This window comes from Ruditapes philippinarum, unplaced genomic scaffold (genome assembly GCF_026571515.1).
Source record: "Ruditapes philippinarum isolate M1 unplaced genomic scaffold, ASM2657151v2 ctg4098_1_1_1_1, whole genome shotgun sequence".
Classification (NCBI taxonomy): Eukaryota; Metazoa; Mollusca; class Bivalvia; order Venerida; family Veneridae; genus Ruditapes; species Ruditapes philippinarum.
The window spans coordinates 77,820-101,141 of NW_026860239.1; the positions used below are offsets into that span (position 1 = coordinate 77,820).

At 32.6% G+C, this 23,322-nt stretch overlaps 2 protein-coding genes across 2 annotated transcripts in view; one reads left to right on the forward strand and one right to left on the reverse strand.

Annotated features, from left to right (window-relative positions):
- Nucleotides 1-10,225, forward strand: part of LOC132759340 (calpain-15-like) — a 54,207-nt gene extending 43,982 nt beyond the window's left edge. The window contains exons 10-14 of the mRNA XM_060751096.1: nucleotides 1,405-1,566; nucleotides 1,850-1,977; nucleotides 3,630-3,805; nucleotides 5,525-5,703; nucleotides 7,041-10,225. Coding sequence (XP_060607079.1) covers nucleotides 1,405-1,566; nucleotides 1,850-1,977; nucleotides 3,630-3,805; nucleotides 5,525-5,703; nucleotides 7,041-7,218 — 823 coding nt within the window. The 3' untranslated portion in view covers nucleotides 7,219-10,225. The remainder of the gene's footprint in view (nucleotides 1-1,404; nucleotides 1,567-1,849; nucleotides 1,978-3,629; nucleotides 3,806-5,524; nucleotides 5,704-7,040) is intronic.
- A 3,226-nt stretch (nucleotides 10,226-13,451) lies between these two features.
- Nucleotides 13,452-22,979, reverse strand: LOC132759338 (amidophosphoribosyltransferase-like). The gene is made up of 12 exons (XM_060751093.1): nucleotides 22,964-22,979; nucleotides 22,097-22,253; nucleotides 21,355-21,491; nucleotides 20,699-20,832; nucleotides 20,130-20,242; nucleotides 18,889-19,031; nucleotides 18,228-18,335; nucleotides 17,722-17,850; nucleotides 16,946-17,073; nucleotides 15,061-15,282; nucleotides 14,529-14,649; nucleotides 13,452-13,690 (listed from the first exon to the last, which is right to left on the reverse strand). Exons 2-12 carry the CDS (start codon nucleotides 22,237-22,239, stop codon nucleotides 13,551-13,553), a joined length of 1,518 nt encoding a protein of 505 aa, XP_060607076.1. The 5' UTR covers nucleotides 22,240-22,253; nucleotides 22,964-22,979; the 3' UTR covers nucleotides 13,452-13,550.
- Nucleotides 22,980-23,322: the final 343 nt, after the last annotated feature.

Below are 23,322 nucleotides of genomic sequence, written 5' to 3' on the forward strand. Positions count from 1 at the left end.
ATTATTCTAATGGTAGGTAACAATATTCATTGATGAGAACATCTGTGGTTAAGACTGATTTTGTAATGATCCAATCACTGATGGTCAAAATAGAAGGTTTTTACTGTATATTACCCCTTGTGGTTGAGGGGTTGTCTTTAATGGTTGAGGCATAAGAATTGCAGTCACCATGTACCCCTGCCTGATGGTAAGAGGCAACTAAATGGGTTCAAATTACTGAAGTCTATGTATGTCTTATATACAGCAGTTGAGGTGGTTTTGACACCAGGTGTTGCATTTAATTTTGTAACACCTGAGGTCTTTCCTGTTTTGGCACCTTATGACTTTGTTGGTTCATCATAAAACCAAACAAATAAACCTGTATATTGTTTTTAAGACAATTTTTAGCTCGACTATTCGATAAGAATAAGTAGAGCTATTGCAGTCACCCGAGCGTCGGCATCCGCGTCGGCGTCGGCGTAACCACTTATGTTAAAGTTTTTGTAATAGTTCAAATATTTTCAAAGTCCATTGACATATGGCTTTGAAACTTTGCACACTTGTTCACCATCATGACCCCAACCTGTAGACAGGAGAAGGTAACTCTATCAAGCATTTTGACAGAATTATCGCCCTTTTTTTCGACTTAGAATTTACGTTAAAGTTTTTGTAATAGTTCAAATATTTTCAAAGTCCATTGACATATGGCTTTGAAACTTTGCACACTTGTTCAACCATCATGACGCCCCAACCTGTAGACAGGGAGGAGGTAACTCTATCAAGCATTTTGACAGAATTATGCCCCTTTTTCGAGTTAGAATTTACGTTAAAGTTTTTGTAATAGTTCAAATATTTTCAAAGTCCATTGACATATGGCTTTGAAACTTTGCAGCACTTGTTCACCATCATGACCCCAACCTGTAGACAGGCAGGAGGTAACTCTATCAAGCATTTTGACAGAATTATGCCCCTTTTTTCGACTTAGAATTTACGTTAAAGTTTTTGTAATAGTTTTCAAATATTTTCAAAGTCCATAGACATATGGCTTTGAAACTGTGCACGCTTTGTTCACGCATCATGACCCCAACCTGTAGACAGGAGAAGGTAACTCTATCAAGCATTTTTGACAGAATTATGCCCCTTTTTAGACTTAGAATTTACGTTAAAGTTTTTGTAATAGTTCAAATATTTTCAAAGTCCATAGACATATGGCTTTGAAACTTTGCACACTTGTTCACCATCATGACCCCAACCTGTAAACAGGAGGAGGTAACTGTATCAAGCATTTTTTTTACTATCAAGCGCTAAGAATAGTCGAACGTTGCTGTCCTACCGACAGCTCTTGTTAAAGACCCAATGATGGTCTGTATAGAGAAGTATGGTATTTTAAACTTACTAAACTCAGATTTATGACTGATACTTCAGGTACTTTGATAGTGTTGACGTTTGTAAGGTACGACCAGATTGGAGGGAGGCAAGGATACGCGGTAAACTACCTCATAACGGCAAGGACTCACCCAAGGTTGTGAAAGTTACGGTTTTCTATACAACTGAAGTCGAAATTGGTGTATTTCAAGAAGGTGTTAGGTAAGGTTTATTATTTTACACTTTTGTAACAAGGATTTTCATTGGACAGCATATTGTTAGTTATTATCTTATGCCGCAGAACTTTAAATTTTTATATTTGAATTCCTTAAACTTGGTATGGACTGTTCTGTCTTTGGTTCATAAATGTTGTCATTTAATTTGTTTTTATCAGCTATATTATGTAATTTTCTCATTTAAATCAATTATAATAAGTTTTTTTATATAATCCTTTCAAAGAAATTAGTTAATTTTTTTTTTGATATTTTATAAAATCTGTTTCCAGGGGAACTGATGACTCAAAGAATGTTTTAGATCTATGTGTGTTAGTGTTTAGAGAGTCTACGTCTGATAATACAGCATTTGGTCGTCTGATTGCCTGCAGCAGACGACAGTTAAAGAGCTTTGTTGGTTGTAAGTTATGTTGGGAAACCTGGGGGAATAGTTTATCCTTCCCTTTAAACATTGGGCAAATGGTACTTTATTATCTATTTTATTGAATTAAAAACCCAAAAATTTAAAGCAAGCTTAAAAAATAGGGTTTTTTTAAAAAATTATGGAGGAAATCAAATTAAAATTTTTTGTTTATACCAATTTTTTTTAGGTTTTTATTTTTTTTGAAGCTACAGTAAAATCCGGGTTAAAAACGAACTCACTGGGGCTTCAAACCTGGGTTTCCCTTTTATCCGGGGGTTCCTTTTAAAAAAATTTTAGCGAATTTGTTTCGAGTTCAGGAAATTTTTTAGCGAACAGATTTAACCCTATTTAAAGAACTATTTTTTACCATTTTCCCCATTTTTTAAAATAATTTTATTTTAAAAAATAGAAATATTAGGCTTTAATTTTTTTATTTTTTGACACACTTTTTCCGAGAGCCCACTTTTTGGAATTCCCCAAAATCAGCTATTTCAGGGTTTAGTTTTTTCTCCTTATTCAATTTCGGGGATAAAAATATATTTGTTTTAAAATAACAATTAATTTTTGTTTTCTTTCCATGATTTAGAAAAACAAGATTTTTCGATTTTTTTCCTTTTATTTAAATATTTCTATTTAATTAAAGGGGTGATTTTACTAATGTAAGATAAATTTTTTTTCTTTTAAATCAAGGTATTTGAGTTTGCAATGGTCATCTTGCAAGAGATGATTATGTTAAAAACCCGATTAAAAATTATTTAAAATTTTTTTTCCCAAAGCAAAACTTTGAAGAAAAAAACCCGTTTTATTTGGTAAAAGAGTCATGTAAAAATACGGATCTTTTTAGGGGATAGAAATTTTGGAGATCATTATATAGTGAAATTTTTCTGTACTATTAATAAATTGGGATAAGAAATGATTTTCCTTATAAGCGATAATTCTTATAACTGTTGCTATAACCATATTTTTTTTATATTAAATAAAAGAAGGGGCAAAATTCGGGCGAAAAATAAATTGTTCCCCTATAACCAGGAAGTTCGTTTTAAACCTTGTGTTGCTATAAAGTGAAGTTTACTGTATAAGCTTATTGAAATACTCTCGAATCTGTTCCTGGACCTAACTTGTCCGTAGTAATGAGTGTAAAGTTTCTTGCTCAAGGAAACAACTGCTTGCCTTTAATGTGATTTAATGCCACGCAGCAAGCAAGCCCTAGATTACTAGTCCGAGGTATTAACCACTCGGCCACGCCGCCACACTTTGACATTATCCTGATTATAACAAATAACCATTTGTAGAATGTGAAATAATTAAGAATCCCATGTGGGGGGAAAAGATAACATTTATGAAATGGGGAAAAAGATAACATGTTTCCCAACTTTTTATACTTTGCAATGTTAACCACCTAATTATTATCATATTATTTATTCCGTCAGATTTGTCTCTCTGCCATGACACCAGTCAATGAATATTTTGAACTTGTTTAGATTATTAATATGAGCCTCTGTTGGCTTTCAGTTTCTCTACTTGTAATAGGGTTTGTAGGCGAACAGCATGGATCCTGATCAGACTGCGCGGATGCGCAGTCTGGTCTGGATCCATGCTGGTCGCAAATTCACTATGTTGGTTTTGTCATGACACGACTCATATATAACTGGTCAAATTAATATTTACAGTGAATGTAACAGTGGCAGAGAAAGATTTTGTTTTATCAATACACAGTTCTAAAGCTGTAATGGTTGACGAGATAGACACAACTGTCAGTAAATATAGACATGCTTTCGCTGATGCTGTTGTACAGCTTGCTGTTGATAAGGGCAACAGAGAGGAGGTGAGTTTTAATATTGGGGAAAAAAAGTAATTCATTGGAAGCATAAAAAAACAGCAAAATTATATGAAAATTGAAGACTGAGTCTGTACATGAGGGATAATGAAAAAGTGCAACATCCCTCATGGCCCCCAGCACTGAGTTGAGCAACACTCAGTTCTCAGCACTTGGAAGTGCTGGACTCAATGATCCCAAAGGACCAGAAAAATACTGAAAAAGTGACATTATTAAGCTTATATTAAAGTTTATAAAAAAAAATGAGATTTTGATTCAAAAATAAAATGCACTTTCTGTGACAAGAGCATTTCAAAAGAATGTTGATGTTAGATTAACTTTACTGGAGGACCTATCAGTGAATTAACATCAAATTTGTTGACATGGTATTTTTTGACATTTATGTGAAGAAATATTTCATAAAATCAATGCTGTCACTCTTTCAAGTAGCAATACCAACATGTGATTTGATTTGAAATACCCAATGTCTTCCTCTGCTAGTAAAGCTTAAAAGTTGCAATACTAGTATGACAAAATGTTGATAAAAACATTTTGACTTAAAACCCAATTAAAAAAAGTGATTTAAAGGTCCTTTCATTAAGTAGTCAATTTTCTGTTCACAATTTAAGCCATTTCCTGCAATGTTGGGGAAATGGTTCAAAGTTTTCTTAAATAGCTCTTGAAAAGAATAAGTCATTGTTGCCTCTGTCATGATCTAGCATTTTGCTTTTATTTTATTTAAATACCTTTCAGTTTGACCAGGCTCTATTTTGTTTGTGCTCAGCTTTTGTATTTTGATATTGAAATCCTTTAAAATTTCATATTCAAAGCTTGATACATCCATAACATGAATGAAGCGGGTTGATGGTTAGAATTTAGTTAAATGAAATTGAAATGTTTCAAGTTATTGCAAAATGTTATTGAACTGAATCACTTTGTTGCAAAATGTAATTGAACTGTTTCACTTTGTTGCAAAAAGTAATTGAAATGTTTCAATGTGTTGAAAATGTTACTGAAATGTTTCACTGTGTTGAAAATGTTACTGAAATGTTTCACTGTGTTGAAAATGTTACTGAAATGTTTCACTGGGTTGGAAATGTAACTGAAATGTTTCAATGTGTTGAAAATGTTACTGAAGTGTTTCACTGTGTTGAAAATGTTACTAAAATATTTCACTGTGTTGAAACTGTTACTGAAATGTTCCACTGTATTGAAAATGTTACTGAAATGTTCCACTGTATTGAAAATGTTACTAAAATGTTTCACTATGTGGAAAATGTTACTGAAATGTTTCACTGTGTTGAAAATGTTACTGAAATGTTTCACTGTATTGAAAATGTAACTGAAATGTTTCACTGTGTTGAAAATGTTACTGAAATGTTTCACTGTGTTGAAAATGTTACTGAAATGTTTCACTGTGTTGAAAATGTTACTGAAATGTTTCACTGTGTTGAAAATGTTACTGAAATGTTTCACTGTATTGAAAATGTTAATGAAACATTTCACTTTGTGGAAAATGTTACTGAAATGTTCCACTGTTTTGAAAATGTTACTAAAATGTTTCACTGTGTGGAAAATGTTACTGAAATGTTTCACTGTGTGGAAAATGTTACTGAAATGTTTCACTGTATTGAAAAAGTTACTGAAATGTTCACTGTATTGAAAAAGTTACTGAAATGTTCACTGTATTGAAAAAGTTACTGAAATGTTCCACTGTGTTGATTACAGATCAGAGAAGGTGTAACTTGCTATACTTTAATGCACGGCTGGTGTGGTGGATTGTTTGTCATAGAGAACCGGTTACCCTCACATAGTGTACATATAAAATGTGATTGTAGTGACTCATCTAACCTTGTGTCCACCAGAGGAGCCCTCGTAACCAAAGATAGTATACCTCCACTTCACAGGTATGTACGCAATATAAATCTCTATTACACAAAGAAGTAAGAAATAGACTCCATTACACAGGCATGTAAGACATATATCTCTATTGCTCAGGTATGTTTTTGATCTCCATTACAAAGGTACTAAGAAATATAGACCTCCATTACACACGTATCTCTATTACTCATATATCTTATAAATATTGATCTCCATGACTCAGGTATATTATAAATATGAACCTGTGATACACAGTTATGTAAGAATTGTAGACTCAATAACACAGGTATGTTATATAAACCACTTTTTCACAGGCATGATAGAAATATGAGCCGCGTCACAACAAAACCAACATACTGCGTTTGCGACCAGCATGGATCCAGACCATCCTGCGCATCCGCGCAGTCTGATCAGGATCCATGCTGTTCGCTTACAAACCCTTTAACAAGTAGAGAAACTGATAGCGAACAGCATGGATCCTGATCAAACTGCACGGATGCGCAGGCTGGTCTGGATCCATGCTGGTCGCAAACCCATTATGTTGGTTTCGTCAGGACACGGCTCATATATACCTTTATTAAACTACATTTACACAAGTAAGTAAAAAATGCCGCACACAGGAATGTTATATAAGTATATGTATATTACACGGGTATGTTAGATAAGTATATGTATATTACACGGGTATGTTAGATAAGTATATGTATATTACACGGGTATGTTAGATAAGTATATGTATATTACACGGGTATGTTAGATAAGTATATGTATATTACACGGGTATGTTAGATAAGTATATGTATATTACACGGGTATGTTAGATAAGTATATGTATATTACACGGGTATGTTAGATAAGTATATGTATATTACACGGGGTATGTTAGATAAGTATATGTATATTACACGGGTATGTTAGATAAGTATATGTATATTACACGGGTATGTTATATAAGTTATATGTATATTACACGGGTATGTTAGATAAGTATATGTATTTTACACGGGTATGTTAGATAAGTATATGTATATTACACGGGTATGTTAGATAAGTATATGTATATTACACGGGTATGTTAGATAAGTATATGTATATTACACGGGTATGTTAGAAATGTTTAACTCTGTTACACAGGTGTTTCGGAAATTTGTATACAGTTTGTGATGTGTAGAATGACGTACCTTCATTCTATAAGCATATAGCAATACATAGTTATGGTAATGTTTAACTAGGCCTTGATAATTTTGATCTTCAATTACTGATGTAGATTTGATTTATTCTAATATTTGTGTCTTTTTACCCCAGTTATTTATCCCAATCAGTATATTGTTGAATATCGAAGTGTTCAATTTTCTTTTTTCAGACAAGTTATCATGGTATTATCGCAATTAGAGAGAATGTCACCGTACCATCTGTCTAGACGTCTACTCAACCGACCTTACAACGGAGTCGGTCTCGGAGACTGGGCGCCACCTGGTATACACCATGAACCAACACTGGATTTAAACATTGCTGGACTTCACATGCCTCTACATATATGATAGATTTAAAGAAATTCTATAAATTGATACACAGTCTCTTTAACTGACCCTCGTTTTGTTTTGTTGCCAGATAATTTTGATACTCTCGTCACGGTCTCAGAATCTTAAATTTGATACTTTGAGACCTGGACTTTTAACAGTCAGATTAGCAACTGATATAAGTAAATTGTTATGTAAGAAACAAGGTGTTTCTTTAGTTTATAATAGAATTTTTAATGTTTATATGGTAATTAATTGAAGAGATTGTTACTATAGATTCAAACATTACTTTTACATGTCAATTACTAGTCTTGATTATTGGACTATAATAAATATCACAAGATGAAATGTGCATTCTTATACTATTTTCGATTTTAAGATGGGCACATAGATTAATACAATTTTGGAAGGATTATATTTGGTGGCATACAACCTGTGCTATTTTTAGCATGAAGATATAGTTGTAGTGTATTATTTTAGTTATACCACTTATTTTTATTTTCTTCTTTTCTCTAATGAATCAATTGTTACTACAGCCTTACCTTTGGAGGAGGGTGGAAGATAAGTAAGGAATTGAGTGGGGTTTTTACCATTCATCTGTCCTCACACTGCCAGGTCAATGTGATGTTTTTGTTTTGGCACTAAAAATGGATACTCTGGATATATCCATGTGGCATTGCTAGGCTTTAAACATGAATTATACCATCTATATATTTCTATAGAGTAGGCCCTTTACCAGGGTTTGAAAAAAAATCTAAATGCAAACATTCCAAATATTTTTTGGGGGTGAAGATGCTGTAGTTACAATTGAGTAGTGCATAACTGAAAAAAAACTAACAAAAATTAGAATTGTCAGTATAATTATCTCTGTGATATTTCCCTGTATTATGTACAAAACTTACATTATATTGTTGTTACTATGGTTGTTGAATCATAATTCTTCCCCTTTGCTCAAATTTACTTCATCTAAGATCATCATCTAGACTTAATTAGGTCTCATCTTCATGAAATATTGTAATTTTATTGTGTCATTATGTTTATATTGTATTCTAATGCTAACACAAGACTTTATTAAATTTTATACACTCAAAGTTCAGGATTTTTCTTTGGGTAGAATATGTTATATCTTTGTTAATGAATATCGATTTTCTGGCAAGTTTGTTGAGGTATTGATAGTACCAAAATACATATAGTTGAAAAAGATTTTGAGTATTTAATACTCATATTTAATTCTGTTTTTTTTTGCTTTGTTTTGAAACCCTGTTAACTGCCTTGAAGACTGATACTCTGTGTGCCTGCAAGAAGGAAATATTCAGTAGAAGCTACCTGTCTTTTGTGTTTGAAAAAGTTCATTGATTTATTGTGATTTTTCGGATATTTTTATAAGCTGATAAAAAATCATTTCAGTATTAAATTTGTTCGTTTTTCTTCCCAAGAAAAATACATGTTTTGCATAGTGACTAAAAACATATCTTTTCAAAAGCAAATTTCTTTGATTTTTAGACATTATCTCAGTAAGGTACATTGTAATGATGGGATAAAACATTTAGTGGTGAAGGATTTAATATATTGAAGACAAGCAGTATGTTATAACTTGGATTATTCCAATTATCTGCATTCCGAGTCGCTCAGTTCTAGCCCTCCGATCTAGAAATCCCTTATATTTAAAATGGACTGTTCCAAATTCATAGGAGGGCAATTTCATAACTCTAATTTGGTGGACAATCACATGAAGGAGAAACATGTTATATCACCAAGACTTGATCAGGTAGTAGATTTAACATGTTATATCACCAAGACTTGGTCAGGTAGTAGATTTAACAGGTTATATCACCCAAGACTTTATCAGGGGGTAGGGTTAAACATGTTATATCACCCAAGACTTGATCAGGGGGGTAGGGTTAAACATGTTATATCACCAAGACTTGGTTAGGGGGTAGATTTAAACAAGTTATATCACCAAGGCTTGGTCAGGTGGTAGGTTTTAACATGTAATATCACCAAGATTTGGATAGGTGGTAGGTTTAAACATGTTACATCTCAAAGACTTGGTCAGGTGGTAGGTTTAAATTTGTTATATCACCAAGACTTGGCCACATGGTACTGGTGATAGATTTAAACATGTTATATCACAAACAACCAAATTCAATTGGCTGATTAAAAAAAAGCTACCTCAACATTTGTGATCACATGGGCAGCTAAATGTTTACAGACGAAGATCTGTTGCTTTTTATTTCAACGAAATCATTTTCTCATAGGTATATAATATACTGACTAAAAGAGCCAGTTTTTGGGAGCAAGATACAAACGTAAAAGAAATTTAAAGAATTATGATTTATTGTATCTTAATGATTTGTTCCGGAACATTTTATTCTGTTTACACAACATTAATGTGTGTTAAATAATTATAGTTTGCAAAAACTAAAAATTAAATCCATATGCTACTTTGTACAAAACTGCTTTATTTATTGTGTTACAACAGTTATACACCACAGTTTTGGCACCCTAAACTTCTATTTATATAAACAATGTTATAATATCTTATATCAAATTCTTTAGTCTTTGTTTGTGCCAATTTTTTAACCAGTAACCCTGCTAAGTTTTTGAAATGGATTTGTCCAGCTTCCATTTTTCAGATGGATATGCCATGCTTCCTTTTTTGGAATTGTCTGTTATCTGTTTTAAAGATAATCAAGCTGTATAGGCCTATATCAAGTTAGTCAGCCAACAGTATAGAGTATGTTCAGACTGCACAGATGTTCGGGCTAGCCTGGCTCTATACAGGTGACACAGTGTCGCCTTAGTGTAGCAACAGGTTAACTCCTTTCATAATTTGATAGGAGTTAACAGTTACTGCACTAAGGTGACATAGGTTTAATCACATCTGGCTCAAGCAGGTAAATGGTTAACTGTACAGGTATATATGTAAACTACTGGCGAGTTTATATAACAATATCACTTTTTTGGTTATTTAAATATTACTGCTGTTCTTTAATTTTTGTTTTATAATAAAAAGATATTTGCTCTATCAGTTTTGTTTTTTTCCTATTTGTTTATTAACTCCCCTTGTGTTTCCACTAAACACACATTTACTGACATACAATGCATATTAATGAAGTAGACCAAAGAGTTAGAACAGTTTACTGCCAAATTGAAACTAGAGCTGTTCAAAGTGCAAGGCACCAATTCTCTGTAAACATGTAGAAGGAATGCAGTGTTCATGGCACTAAAAAATTGTAATTCAAAAATTGATGATTGTGAGTTACATCTCTTTTGCTACAGTACAAATGGAGTCATCGCAATAAATTGATGTAGGGTTGGACTAATAATTTTTAAAGATTTTCAGATATTCTGCTTGCAGTACCAAATATATATATAAACCATAATTACGTGCACGTCTTGGATCAATTTATGTGACAAGTTTTGCAAGGATTTTCATTGCTAGGTCACTTTGCACAATAAAATTGACTATTCCAAACCTACATCAAATGGTATACAAATCATAAGTCAAATATTTCAGTCAAAAACCTCAGTGGAGCCCCTTTAATTATAAAACAAAAAATTGTTAGATATCATCCAAATAATTTTTTTTTTTTACTGTTTCTTCGTTATTTTCTGCACTTCATAACTAGAAATGAAAAATTAAACACGAGTCAACTGATGGCACTTTGCAATAAATTATCCTTGTGACTGAGGGGTTACCTTGAAGAGTTGAGGGATCAGAATTGCAACCACTGTTCATCCCTGCGTGATCCTAAGAGGCGACTAAATGGATTTGAATTACTGAGTCTATGCATCTCTTAGCTCCTGCAGGTGAGGTGGTATTGACCCCTGGTGTTGCTTTAAGTTTGTAACACCCGAGGTTAGCCAAAATCCTCTTTCCTGTTTTAGCGCCTTATGACCTAAATTGTGTTTGCCGTAAAACCAAACAGAACAAACAAACTATGCAATATTTATAAAGTCATTTCTTATAAATATGTTTTCAGAGAGTGAGATAAATAACAAAAGGCATATATTTAAACTAAATAATTTTGTTTTTTATTTAACCAATATATACAAAGAGTATCTTTAAAATCTAGAACACATAATGGATTATTGATTATGGCACAATTGAGGAAAAAAGGGAAAGGTTTGTAGCAAATATGGATTATGCTATGCTATGATACAATGAGCATTATTTTGTGTAAGTTATACCAAAAATTCATTCTGGAGTGAAAGATATTCTACATTTTTGAAACATTTTTCATGACAAACATCAAAATTTTGCAACAAGAAAAATATAGAAAATATCTCACTGACAAAATTAAATTGGTATTTAATAAAATATTTTAATAATCAAAAACTTTTACAAAAATATGAAACATCTTTCCAAAAACACATAAGAATAAAATGATAATACACAAAGTTTGTAATGACAAACTGAAGAAAAAAAAAACAACAACAAATATTGAGATCATTAGTTACTCGAGATTCATTTTTTCTGACAACCTACACATGTAAATATTACATATGAAGATTTTTCTTCCATGACTTTTTTTGTCAGATGTTCTTATTTATGTTAATTATAACAGTTATGTCTATAAACAAATTTATAAACGAAATTGTACCTCTGTTAACTTTTTAGCACATATTTACATATAATATTTAAACAAATAGGAATGTGTATACACATTCAATAAATTCCCAACTTGATTTACAAACTATGTTACAAATAACTTACATCTTACTCAAAGATCTCAGCTAAGAAAACTTAGTTGAAATCACACGCAAAACTGTTGACATCAAAACTCAAAACAATTGATAACAAAACTCAAATTGCTGACATCACACTTAAAAAAGTGGGACACCATAACTAACTGATAACCAACATCTTGATAAAAATATTTTACATATCACTCAAAATAATTTACATTACATTCAAAATAGTTTACATTTCTTACAAAATAGTTATAATTCACTCAAACTAGTTTACATTTTGCTCAAACTAGTTTACATTTCACTCAAAATAGTTTACATTTCACTCAAAATAGTTTACATTTCACACAAAATAGTTTACATTTCATTCAAAACAATTTACATTTCATTCAAACTAGTTTACATTTCACTCAAAATAGTTTACATTTCACACAAAATAGTTTACATTTCATTCAAAACAATTTACATTTCACTCAAAATAGTTTATATTTCACTCAAAATAGTTTACATTTCACACAAAATAGTTTACATTTCACACAAAATAGTTTACATTTCATTCAAAACAATTTACATTTCACTCAAAATAGTTTACATTTCACTCAAAATAGTTTACATTTCACTCAAAATAGTTCACATTTCACTCAAAATAGTTTACATTTCACTCAAAATAGTTTATATTTCACTCAAAATAGTTTACATTTCACCCACTCTGAAAATAATTGACATCACACTCGAATGTTGATATCTCTCTCAAAATAGTTTACATTTCACACAAAATAGTTTACATTTCATTCAAAACAATTTACATTTCACCCAAAATAGTTTACATTTCACCCAAAATAGTTTATATTTCACTCAAAATAGTTTATATTTTACTCAAAATAGTTTACATTTCACTCAAACTAGTTTACATTTTACTCAAAAAAGTTTATATTTCACTCAAAATAGTTTATATTTCACTCAAAATACTTGACATCACAGTCAAATGTTGACATCTTACTTAAAGCAGTTGATGTCACTCTGAAAATAATTGACATCACACTCGAATGTTGATATCTCTCTCAAAATAGACATTTCACTCAAAATAATTCAGATCACACACAAAATAGTTGACAATTACACTCAAAGGTCTTGGGGGGTACAATATAACTAGTATAATTTCATAATAGCCTCCTAATAATAGGCAAGACAATCAATAACATACTTAATGTGACAGATACTGTCAATGTTAAATTTATATACACTCCCAGTTGAATATCACAGAATTCAATTACCAAATCTTGTATCACATGAGTTACTTCCCTTTACAAACATTTTATCACATGAGTTACTTCTCTTTACAAACATATAACTCCTTTAAAGGAATGTACCTCCAGATTCATCATAATTTGATTAAATGCAAAAAAAATCTAAATAGAAAAATTTGTTTCACAAATTATCTTTATATTTTTTTCTATCTCTAATGATTATCCATAGAAGATAGTAACAATACAGGTATAGAGTGTTCAATCATATTTTGTATAAACCATGCACTGTTTATTTTATTTCAACTTTCTTGAAACTCTGATAAGATCTTTTTCTCTCAAATTCTCTTTTTTCTCTTTTTTTTTAATTTGTTTGCTAAAATCTGGCGGTGTGCAGCTTTAAAAGAATAAATGTTACCAGTCTAACTTAATGGGATAGGAACCAGTCAAACATGCCACACAGTGGCCAACACTTTTATTGTTGTCTTTAGATATTCCTTCTTGTGTTGCCTTAACTAATCCGTCCACTGACAAATACTGTAAACTGTCAGCACCTGAAAAATATATAATAAAATATATTCAGAAACATGATTATTCAAATTTAAGCCAGATTGTGAAAGAAGTTCTTGCAATTTATGTTAATCACCTTTAGACCACTTCCAGGAACTAAACTGGATCCATAGTTCTGTACTGGATTCTTTAAGTTCTAACTCAGATCTTGGGAATTTGATTGGTCAGAAACTGTCTAAGAATGTGCACGCATCAATGAAAATACTGAGATTTGAGGACGAACTCGGAAAAAAAGTTTTATAACCTTAAGGCCGGTACAAACCCACAATCCCAGTGTTGAGAGGCCTACACCTTGACCACTAGGCCATCACTGCCATTATATATTTATGATATATTATGTCAGCATGTATGTTTATCTCCTGGGCTTTATTTCTTAAAGGGTATAAAGCTATATGGAACCGTGTAATTGGCTAAATAATTGTTTCTTTTGGGATCAAAAAGGTATCAAAATGTACTTTACAGTCAAAGAATGATTGTTATACTTCCATTCCTAGATAATTTCAATTTAAAATTACAAGGGAATATTTTACTGGATAGCACTTTAGGTCACTCAATGATAGGTAACAAAATGATAGTATACCTGGATTTGAAGGGCAGTAACTACTAATTTTTAGGCTTTGATATTCAAATTAAGTCGCATTAAACACAGAAAATTTTATAAATATTAGAACAGAACGTACAGGGTGCAGTAGCACAAATAAAATATCTTCAAACAGATACAGATTAATGAAACCCCCTGCATCTTTTTTCAAAGTTATTTTGATTTTAATATTGATCATTATAAACATGAAAGCCTCGTTGCAGGATTAATGATATACATACCAAAATGGTTTGCAATTTTGTCCATATCCACCCTGTTAGCGACCAGTTCATGTTTAGTTGGGATATTTATACCCATATAACATGGATGCTTGATTGGTGGAGATGCCACTCTCACATGCACCTGAAACATAAAAACATAAATATTGATCTACCAAGACCAGAGGTCAAGTTTACTGTTATAAATGTTAATAAGTCAGCAAGAGTTTGACCACAAAATGGAATGACCTTATCTCAAGGTCACAAAGGCCTTCTGTTAAAGTACAATAAAAGTAAAAACACTGCATAAGAAACTGGTATTATACATTAAGAATTATGGACCCTGATCAGGATGCATGCCAGCCTCCATATTATTTTTTCAAATAAAGACTTGCATTGGAAAAATTCCTGGTACATGACAAAATGTAATAAAATTATTTATTATTAAAACTGACAAAAGAAGACTAAAGCAGCTTTTTGGGTTTATAAGTTGATATTTACAGAAACATAAATGCTCAACTAGATACGAAACACATTGAAATAAAATTGTACAAACCTCTTTTGCCCCGGCAGATTTCAACATCTGTATAATAGGTTTCATGGTGTTTCCTCGCACTATAGAATCATCTATAATCACCACCCTCTTGTTCTGAAAATTACCCGTCAACAAACCAAACTTTTTTGCAACGCCCAATTTACGTAATCTCATACTCGGCTGTATGAAGGTCCGCCCTACATAACGATTTTTACACAAAACTTCCCCGTATGGAATTCCAAGCTGAAACAATTAGAAATATTTTATTAGAAAAATATTATACTGTTACATGTCATAGAACAATGTTACTTCACTATCTAGCCAAAAAAATTTTTTTATGAAACTAACATAATTAAATGAAAATACATTTTTTTTATTATTTTCAAAGTCTTCTTAAAACAAAGTCAAATGGTAATTATCTGGGATTAGTAAATAAACACTGAACTAAAAAGGTGAATGACTTATAGGAACTACAAGTATTTCACAACAAATCTGTGGGCTTTCAACACAACAAAATATTTGGCTGCTAGCAAAGTTAATGGATTATCAATTCTGCCTGGATATAGCCCAAACAAGCCATTCTGATATTTAAAGTCCCAAAATTAATAGTTCTGTAAAAACTAGAAAAATCATTACACAAACTGAGCATGTTAACACTTAAAAAAATGGGTCAAAGACAGAAAAGGCCGGGTTGCATTTGTACACTAAATATCATGAGGCTGTAATGTTACGAAAAAAAAATTCCATTGACCCATTAATGTCAAAAATTTAATTCAGTAGGTTAACAGGAAGTGGATTAGCTACACACCTAAAATCAAATCCCACAGTATGGGACCATGTGTCAATGCTGTATGCCAAATATCAAGACGCTGTGATAAGTAGTTTCTGAGAAAACTGTTACGAAAATTTCCTACCATTGACCATTAATGTGAACAGGAAGTGGATGAGCTGCAGACTTGAAATCGAATTACACAGTATGGGACCATGTGTCAATGCTGTATGCCAAATATCAAGAGGCTGTGATTAGTAGTTGCTGAGAAAACTGTTACAAAAATTTCCTACCATTGACCAATAATGTTTAAAAATCTAACTAATTTAACTAAGTGGATAAACAGGAAATGGATGAGCGACAGACCTGAAATCAAATCCCACAGTATGGGACCATGTGTTAATGCTGTATGCCAAATATCAAGAGACTGTGATAAGTAGTTGCTGAGAAAACTGTTACGAAATTTCCTACCATTGACCATTAATGTCAAAAAATCTAACTAATTTAACTAAGTGGATAAACAGAAAGTGGATGAGCGACAGACCTGAAATCAAATCCCACAGTATGGGACCATGTGTCAATGCTGTATGCCAAATATCAAGAGGCTGTGATAAGTAGTTGCTGAGAAAACTGTTACGAAAATTTCCTACCATTGACCAATAATGTTTAAAAATCTTACTAATTTAACTAAGTGGATAAACAGGAAGTGGATGAGAGACAGACCTGAATTCCAATCCCACTGTATGGGACCATGTGTCAATGCTGTATGCCAAATATCAAGAGGCTGTGATAAGTAGTTGCTGAGAAAACTGTTAAGAAAATTTCCTAGCATTGACCATTAATGTCAAAAAATCTAACTAATTTAACTAAGTGGATAAAGTGGATGAGCAACAGACCTGAAATCAAATCCCACGGTATGGGACCATGTGTCAATGCTGTTTGCCAAATATCAAGAGGCTGTGATAAGTAGTTGCTGAGAAAACTGTTACGAAAGTTTTTTTCCCCGACCGGCCGCCCGGACGCCGCCCAACATTCACCATACTATAACCCGGGTTTGCACCAGTGCAACCCGGCCAATAAATCAATACAAAACTGACTAGTACAAATTTTGTTAAAAATATGGTAACAACAACTTACAGTTTCAGCATAAGCAATGGCTGCCGGTGTTGCGGACTCCGGCACCGTACTGACAAGGTCAGCGTCTGCGGGTGCCTCGAGGGCAAGCTGCCGGCCACACCTCTTCCTCACCTCGTATACCATTTGACCTGTATGTACAAAATTATTCCAATTAAATACTATTAAAGAATTCATGGACACATGTCTCCCTCAAAACAGGTTTGAAAGTTCAACCTCAACAGAAAACACAAACTTAACTTACTTTTAAACCCAGCATAATGAAAGATACAAAATGTTCAAAAACTGGTCAGCAGCTGAACACAACTGCCAAACATGATATATATTCAAGCAAAACTCTGTCTTGATATTTTACAGATTTAGTACAAACTCTCTAGTCAAATTTGGCATTTTTCTGTATATTTTATGTACCTGAAATTTTGGGAACATTTTTTTTTAACTGACATGTTGGGATAAAATTGACTTAAAAAACAAACTCTAGGACAAATATTTTCTGTTCCATTAGTTTATATGAATTTATTTTAGTTTGATTGTGTTGGAAGCTATAAGCTTATTAAAACACTCTCTCATTTCTGTTCCTGAAACCAACCAGTCAGTTTGCAATGATTGTAATTTTTCTTGCTCAAGGAAACAGCAGCTTGCCTTTCCCTTGATGGGGTTTGAACCTATGCAGTCAGCAATCCTTAGACTATAGTTCTGTTCCATTAATGTGGATTATAATTATAAAATAGTGATAAATACAAAATTATAATAGTGAAAATATAAAAAGTAAAACAAACCTTCAAGAACGGAGTCTGCTCGGGCGAAGTAGACATACTCAAAGATACAAAATGCCGGCAACTTTGCCTCGGGTCTACCTACAATACAATGAGATTTGACTCCTTCTTTGCTCAGCTCAACTATCTCTCCTGAAATTACAAAACAAAAAGTGCAAACAATATTTCATTGTGTATCAATGACTGAACAAGGCTGATATCTATTTTCATTACTATGTAACAATATTTTTTTAATCAAAATGATAAAATTTCAGGTTCATTACTCTGTGTCATATTGACTGAATCTGTTTATTAGCTTAATCTGTTAAATATCTTAAATGGAATTGCCCATCCTCAAAATATGTACTGACTGAATAGTGAAGACAATAATCAGACAATACTTATGTGCCAGCTGATCTTGGGCTACACTGGTTGCATGGGTAGATTCAGCTTCCTCCAGCAGTAAAGGGTTAGTAGTCTAAATGAAGCATGCATCATTAATGGAAGAAATCAGAAACAGCAAGCTATACCTGGTAAAACTTCTCTGTAGAGCCTCGCGCCCATGGCTCCAAAAGAACATGACTCTGATGATACCACCCAGCCATCACATCCTTCTTCTTCCAACCTAGTCTGCTGACCTTTATAACATAAACCATGAAGTATAAATATAATTATGATAATCATAATCTTCAAAACAGCCTGCCTTGTTAGAGCTGTAACTACAACTTAAAAGTCTAAATGTATTTACACCTATCGATAAGACGTCTGAAAAACTTGAGTTTCTATGAAATAAAGAATATTTCACTATCTTTTATATGGCTATTTAATAGTTCTTCCAAAATAAATCACAAAGGGAGACCACTTTTTCATGGCACATTACAACTAAGACACATAACTCTGTCATAACATTCATTCACAAAGGGACAACACTCTTTCATGACACATTACAACTAAGAGACATAACTCTGACATGACATACAGTTACAAAGGGACAACACTCTATCATGTCACAATACAACTAAGAGACATAACTCTTAACATACAGTCACAAAGGGACAACACTCTTAAAGACTTTCATGGCACATTACAACACTTAAAGAGACGTAACTCTGTCATAACATACAATCACAAAGGGACAACACTCTTTCATGGCATGTAACAACTAAGAGACGTAACTCAGACATAACATACCTCCAGAAAAGCTGGCTGCCGTCAGAAGTTTACCAATACTGAGAGGACGATTACCGAAGGGATCCCTCAGTGCATATATCTTATCATTGTGCATTATTACCAAGGAATATGAGGCTGGCGTCTGCTTCATCATTGCTTTTATTCTGAAAATAAACATAAGAAATAATAACAGACCAATCAAAATAAGTAAAATTTTAAATATTCTGACAAAATAAAACGAATAAAACTTTCAGTTCAAAGATAACATGAGATCACTAATAATGAGTTACTGTAACCCAACGAATATTCGCGACCAATTAATATTCGTTTTATTCGCGGATGGCCACGATGCGCGAATATTTGTTTGCGCGAATAAGTCCGCACGATTTCGCGAATAAATTGGAGAGAAATTTTTATTTTAGACGTTGTTCATGCAAAGCTACTTGACCGGATATATTCGAAATTTATGTGCACCTGTTTAGGAAGTAATGAATTGTTATAAATATTGCCATAAAGCAATAAAAACACAAACTAAGTAAACTACTACTATTTTATAAATATCAAAAGAACTGTAAGTCAATATAGCAATCAAAATAAACATCCACATTTTAATACAGTTAATGAAATACTAGTAGACCTATTGTCAATCACGTTTCTTTTCTGGTGTGCTTTCCAGATCATGATCAGGGAAAAACGATGCCGAAACATCCCTGCATTCTGAGGGTTTATTTTTTATCAGCCACCCTTTTAACGACATGTTTAGAAATGAAGACGAACGATGCGTACATTTACATATATAGAGAAAATGTTTTGCTGAATTGTGATCACAATTCACTTACCAATACAATATTAGACTAGCGTATTGTTAATCCCATTTAAGACACAAATAATGACCTCAATTATTGAAGATTAATAGTCGGCTAATGGATTTTACGGCCCCATCGGACTTTCCAATCCGCGAATTTTTTTTTTCGGAAATCAAGAAACCGCGGAAATTAATTTTCGCGAATATGTCCGACCTCGGCAAAACGCGAAAATTTGTATTCGCGAATATAAATTGGGTTACAGTATAAGCATTGCAATGTACAATAACAAATCTAATATTCAGTCAAAATGATATCAATTGTTAACCAAGAGAATGCTATTATAAGTGCATTGGATTTATGCCCCTTCTTTAACAATCATTTGGTTGTTCACTTGCAGTGTCTGTTTGCAGCAATAAGCACAATGCCCTTTATTCTTATTCACAACATGTTATTTACCTTCCAATCCAGTTTGGACCATCTGGTTCACCACAATCTGGCATATGTGTTAACAACTGTGTAATTAACTCACTGTCACTTCCTGTAGATAGTCCAACACCATGTCTGAGTAACTAGAAATATAACATAGTTAAACCATATGTTAACAAATGTGTTTTCAATTTATCTCGATGACTACGTAACACGATTTTTTTAAAACAAATACTTACAGTGCAAGTGTAAAATTGTATTTATCAATTAACCTCAATTCCTAAACAACATAATTTTGTACACAGAAGAGAGCTAAGTTCTGTACAAGAAACAGGCAGATAAAAGTGCATTTTATGCAATAATATTGAGACAGCTCCCCTCCTAAGAGGAGCCAAAAATTTTCTGTTAGCTTATTGGATAGCTTGAAGCATATCTCCTGTAAAAACATTTGAAGTCTCTGATGGGATTAGAACCTAGAGCAGTGAGAAGCAGCAACCTTAACCACTCTGACAAAGTTGCCCTCCGTCACAAAAAGAAAACTCCCAAACAAAGTACTGGTACATCAAGAAGTTCCCAACCTTAATTCTTCTATTACCTACCTTTTGTTTAAGTTGTGTTGAGTTGACAAGCTCTCCATTGTGAGCCACTGCCATTAATCCATGTAATGTTTCCACGACAAAAGGCTGTATATTAGATGTATCGGACCCTCCAAATGTTGAGTACCGCGTATGACCTGGAAATATACCAATAAAAACAGTAACATAAATGATTCACATTCCAAATTGTGCACTTGCAGAGGCAAAAGGATGTACCTTTGTCTAGATATTGTTCATATGCAGAGGTAGGTAGGTTCCTGTATACAAGGTTAAGTTTTTTCTACATTGTAGTTGAACACATATCTGCACTTTAAAACTATCAACATAGAAACAACTTTCTATCAATCAAGCTTTCAGATTTCTTTTTCAAGCTCCTGAAGCTAAGAAATTCTATAAATGGTGTTGTTATTAAGTCAAGGCAAAAAACTTGATTCTGACATAAATTTAGACTCTGTCATATATTAAACAAATTGTCTCAATGGAATATAAATTATAAATACAGTATTTATAAACCAAATTTGATTTTTAGTTAAGACATTCAGCATGTCCATAATTTGAGGTTCTTGTCACCTCATTACCAAGACAATCAAGTTTTAAGGAATGTAATAAATGATGTAAAGAAAAAGTCACAAATATGTATATAAAGATAATTCACTAACCTATACCGATATTTCCTTTCAGTTTCATCAAGTCTTCTTCATGAAATATTGAGCTTATATACCCCGAGCCTTTCTTCTGTGTAAATCTTGAATCCTTTGATCCAGTGCTTGTAACAATGCCACCACTTTCCTGACCTCTGTTGAATGGAAATATATACAGGATACATTCAATTACTCAAAAGCTTCTGTTACATTTGAGCACAAACCTACCTGAGTTACTAATAATCCTTACCATTTAAATACCATAAATAGACTTGCCCATCTATCAATCTGGACAAAACCATAAATCATTTTAAGAGAAACTTTCAAAATATATACCAATTGAAAAGCAGGTTTGCTGCATAATTTTGGTTTGCAATGGTCACAAGCTTGAAGCAAGCTAACAATTGATACAACCTCTGACAATTGCATCAGGAAATATTTAAGTGGTCTGCAGTATAGCATCTTTTTGTTCATTAAAAGGTCATAGTAGATTCAAATTTCCATATTCATCTTTCTTAATTGAAATGCTCCGAAGACTACATAAATTGTAAGATTCCATTTTCATTACAAATAAACATCTAAAATGGTTCTCTATGCAAATGTACAATTGAACAATTGTATGTAGCAGAACAGATTATAGCTGTGCAAGGTAAGATGAGCAAGGTTTTTACAATATAAAAAAAACTTAGAAAAAAAAATATGTTTGTAGCACATTATGCCAGACCCGTTTTCCATAAGTGTTTCTAACCTTCCAACTTACCTGTGTTGAAGTCCGACAAGCCCCAGACATATGATATGTGCTACATCAAGTTGTGTTGGCCAATCACCCGCCGCAACACATCCAAACACACCACATGCTTCTCGCATTCCTGAATTATCACTCGCATCTTTACTTTCTGCCATCCTTGCTTTGTATGCTGGAAATAGAATAAAAAACTTTTAAAGATAATTATCTATATTAAATTAAGTTACATGATTAAAGTTTCATTCTAAATTTACAAGAAACAAATTAAAAAATATAATACATCACAATACAAGAAACACTGATAGCCGTCCAGTAAGCTCAATAGGTACAGCGTTGGACTGTGAAATTATGCAATACCGTTTGATTACCAGACTGTGCAGGTCACTGTCAATCGCACTGTACCTCTACTCTGACATGTACAGAAAGTGGAGTCTGTAAGTACTAGTTAACTGCTTGACTGCCTGCCCAGGAATTATGCGATGGCTGAACTGTGGTCTGGTAAATTCATTGTGGCTTACTGCTGTGATCCGGAGTGAAAGCTACCAACACCACCACCACAATACAATGTACTGATAATCACATCCTACTACATTCTAAAAGTTGTCACTTTGGACCATTTGTCCATTCTTTTAATAGTTGTATTTTATCATGTGTCTTTCTACATTTTATCTAGTTTATTTAATTTTGTTTAAAAAAACTCTTAAAACAGTACAGCAAAATTTAAACTAAAGTCAATGTAATCTTTATCAAAAAGATAACATGTGACTATATATTGTACATAGTATATTGTAAAAGCATTCTCATGCAATGAAAAATAATAAGTTAACAGAGCACTAGGCTAACTTATTTAAATTCTATATAAAATAATAGTAAAAAACTTACTTCCAAATCCAAAAAAACACAGAACAGAACAGAAAACACAGTAGGTGGTGATCTCACAGATGGCTGAAGTGGAAAATAAAAAAGTTAATATCAATTTTATATTATATCTATATCACATATGATAACTATTCAAATATGTCACTAAGTGTAAGAAGTTTGTCAGGAATAATCACAAAGGTTATGTAAACAGATGTCACACCAGACATGTTACAAACTGCTGATGTGTTAATTGAGTAATATATATTGTATATGTGTTTGAAACAAACTGCCAAAAACAATGTGAATGAATGAACATTAAACATTATCTCAGTGTCTTAACCAGGGATTATGTTAGTGACTTACATACTGACTAGAAGTCA

Bases quoted from the DNA above. Each gene is read 5' to 3' on its own strand.
- LOC132759338 (XM_060751093.1), bottom strand. From the start codon at position 22,239: ATGGCAGAAAGTAAAGATGCGAGTGATAATTCAGGAATGCGAGAAGCA. The intron at 15,283-16,945 runs GTAAGTTGTTGT...TAATTGTTTCAG, and splicing joins CCATTGCTTATGCTGAAACT to CTTGGAATTCCATACGGGGA. The intron at 13,691-14,528 runs GTATGTATATCA...TATATTTTTCAG, and splicing joins CAAAATTGCAAACCATTTTG to GTGCTGACAGTTTACAGTAT.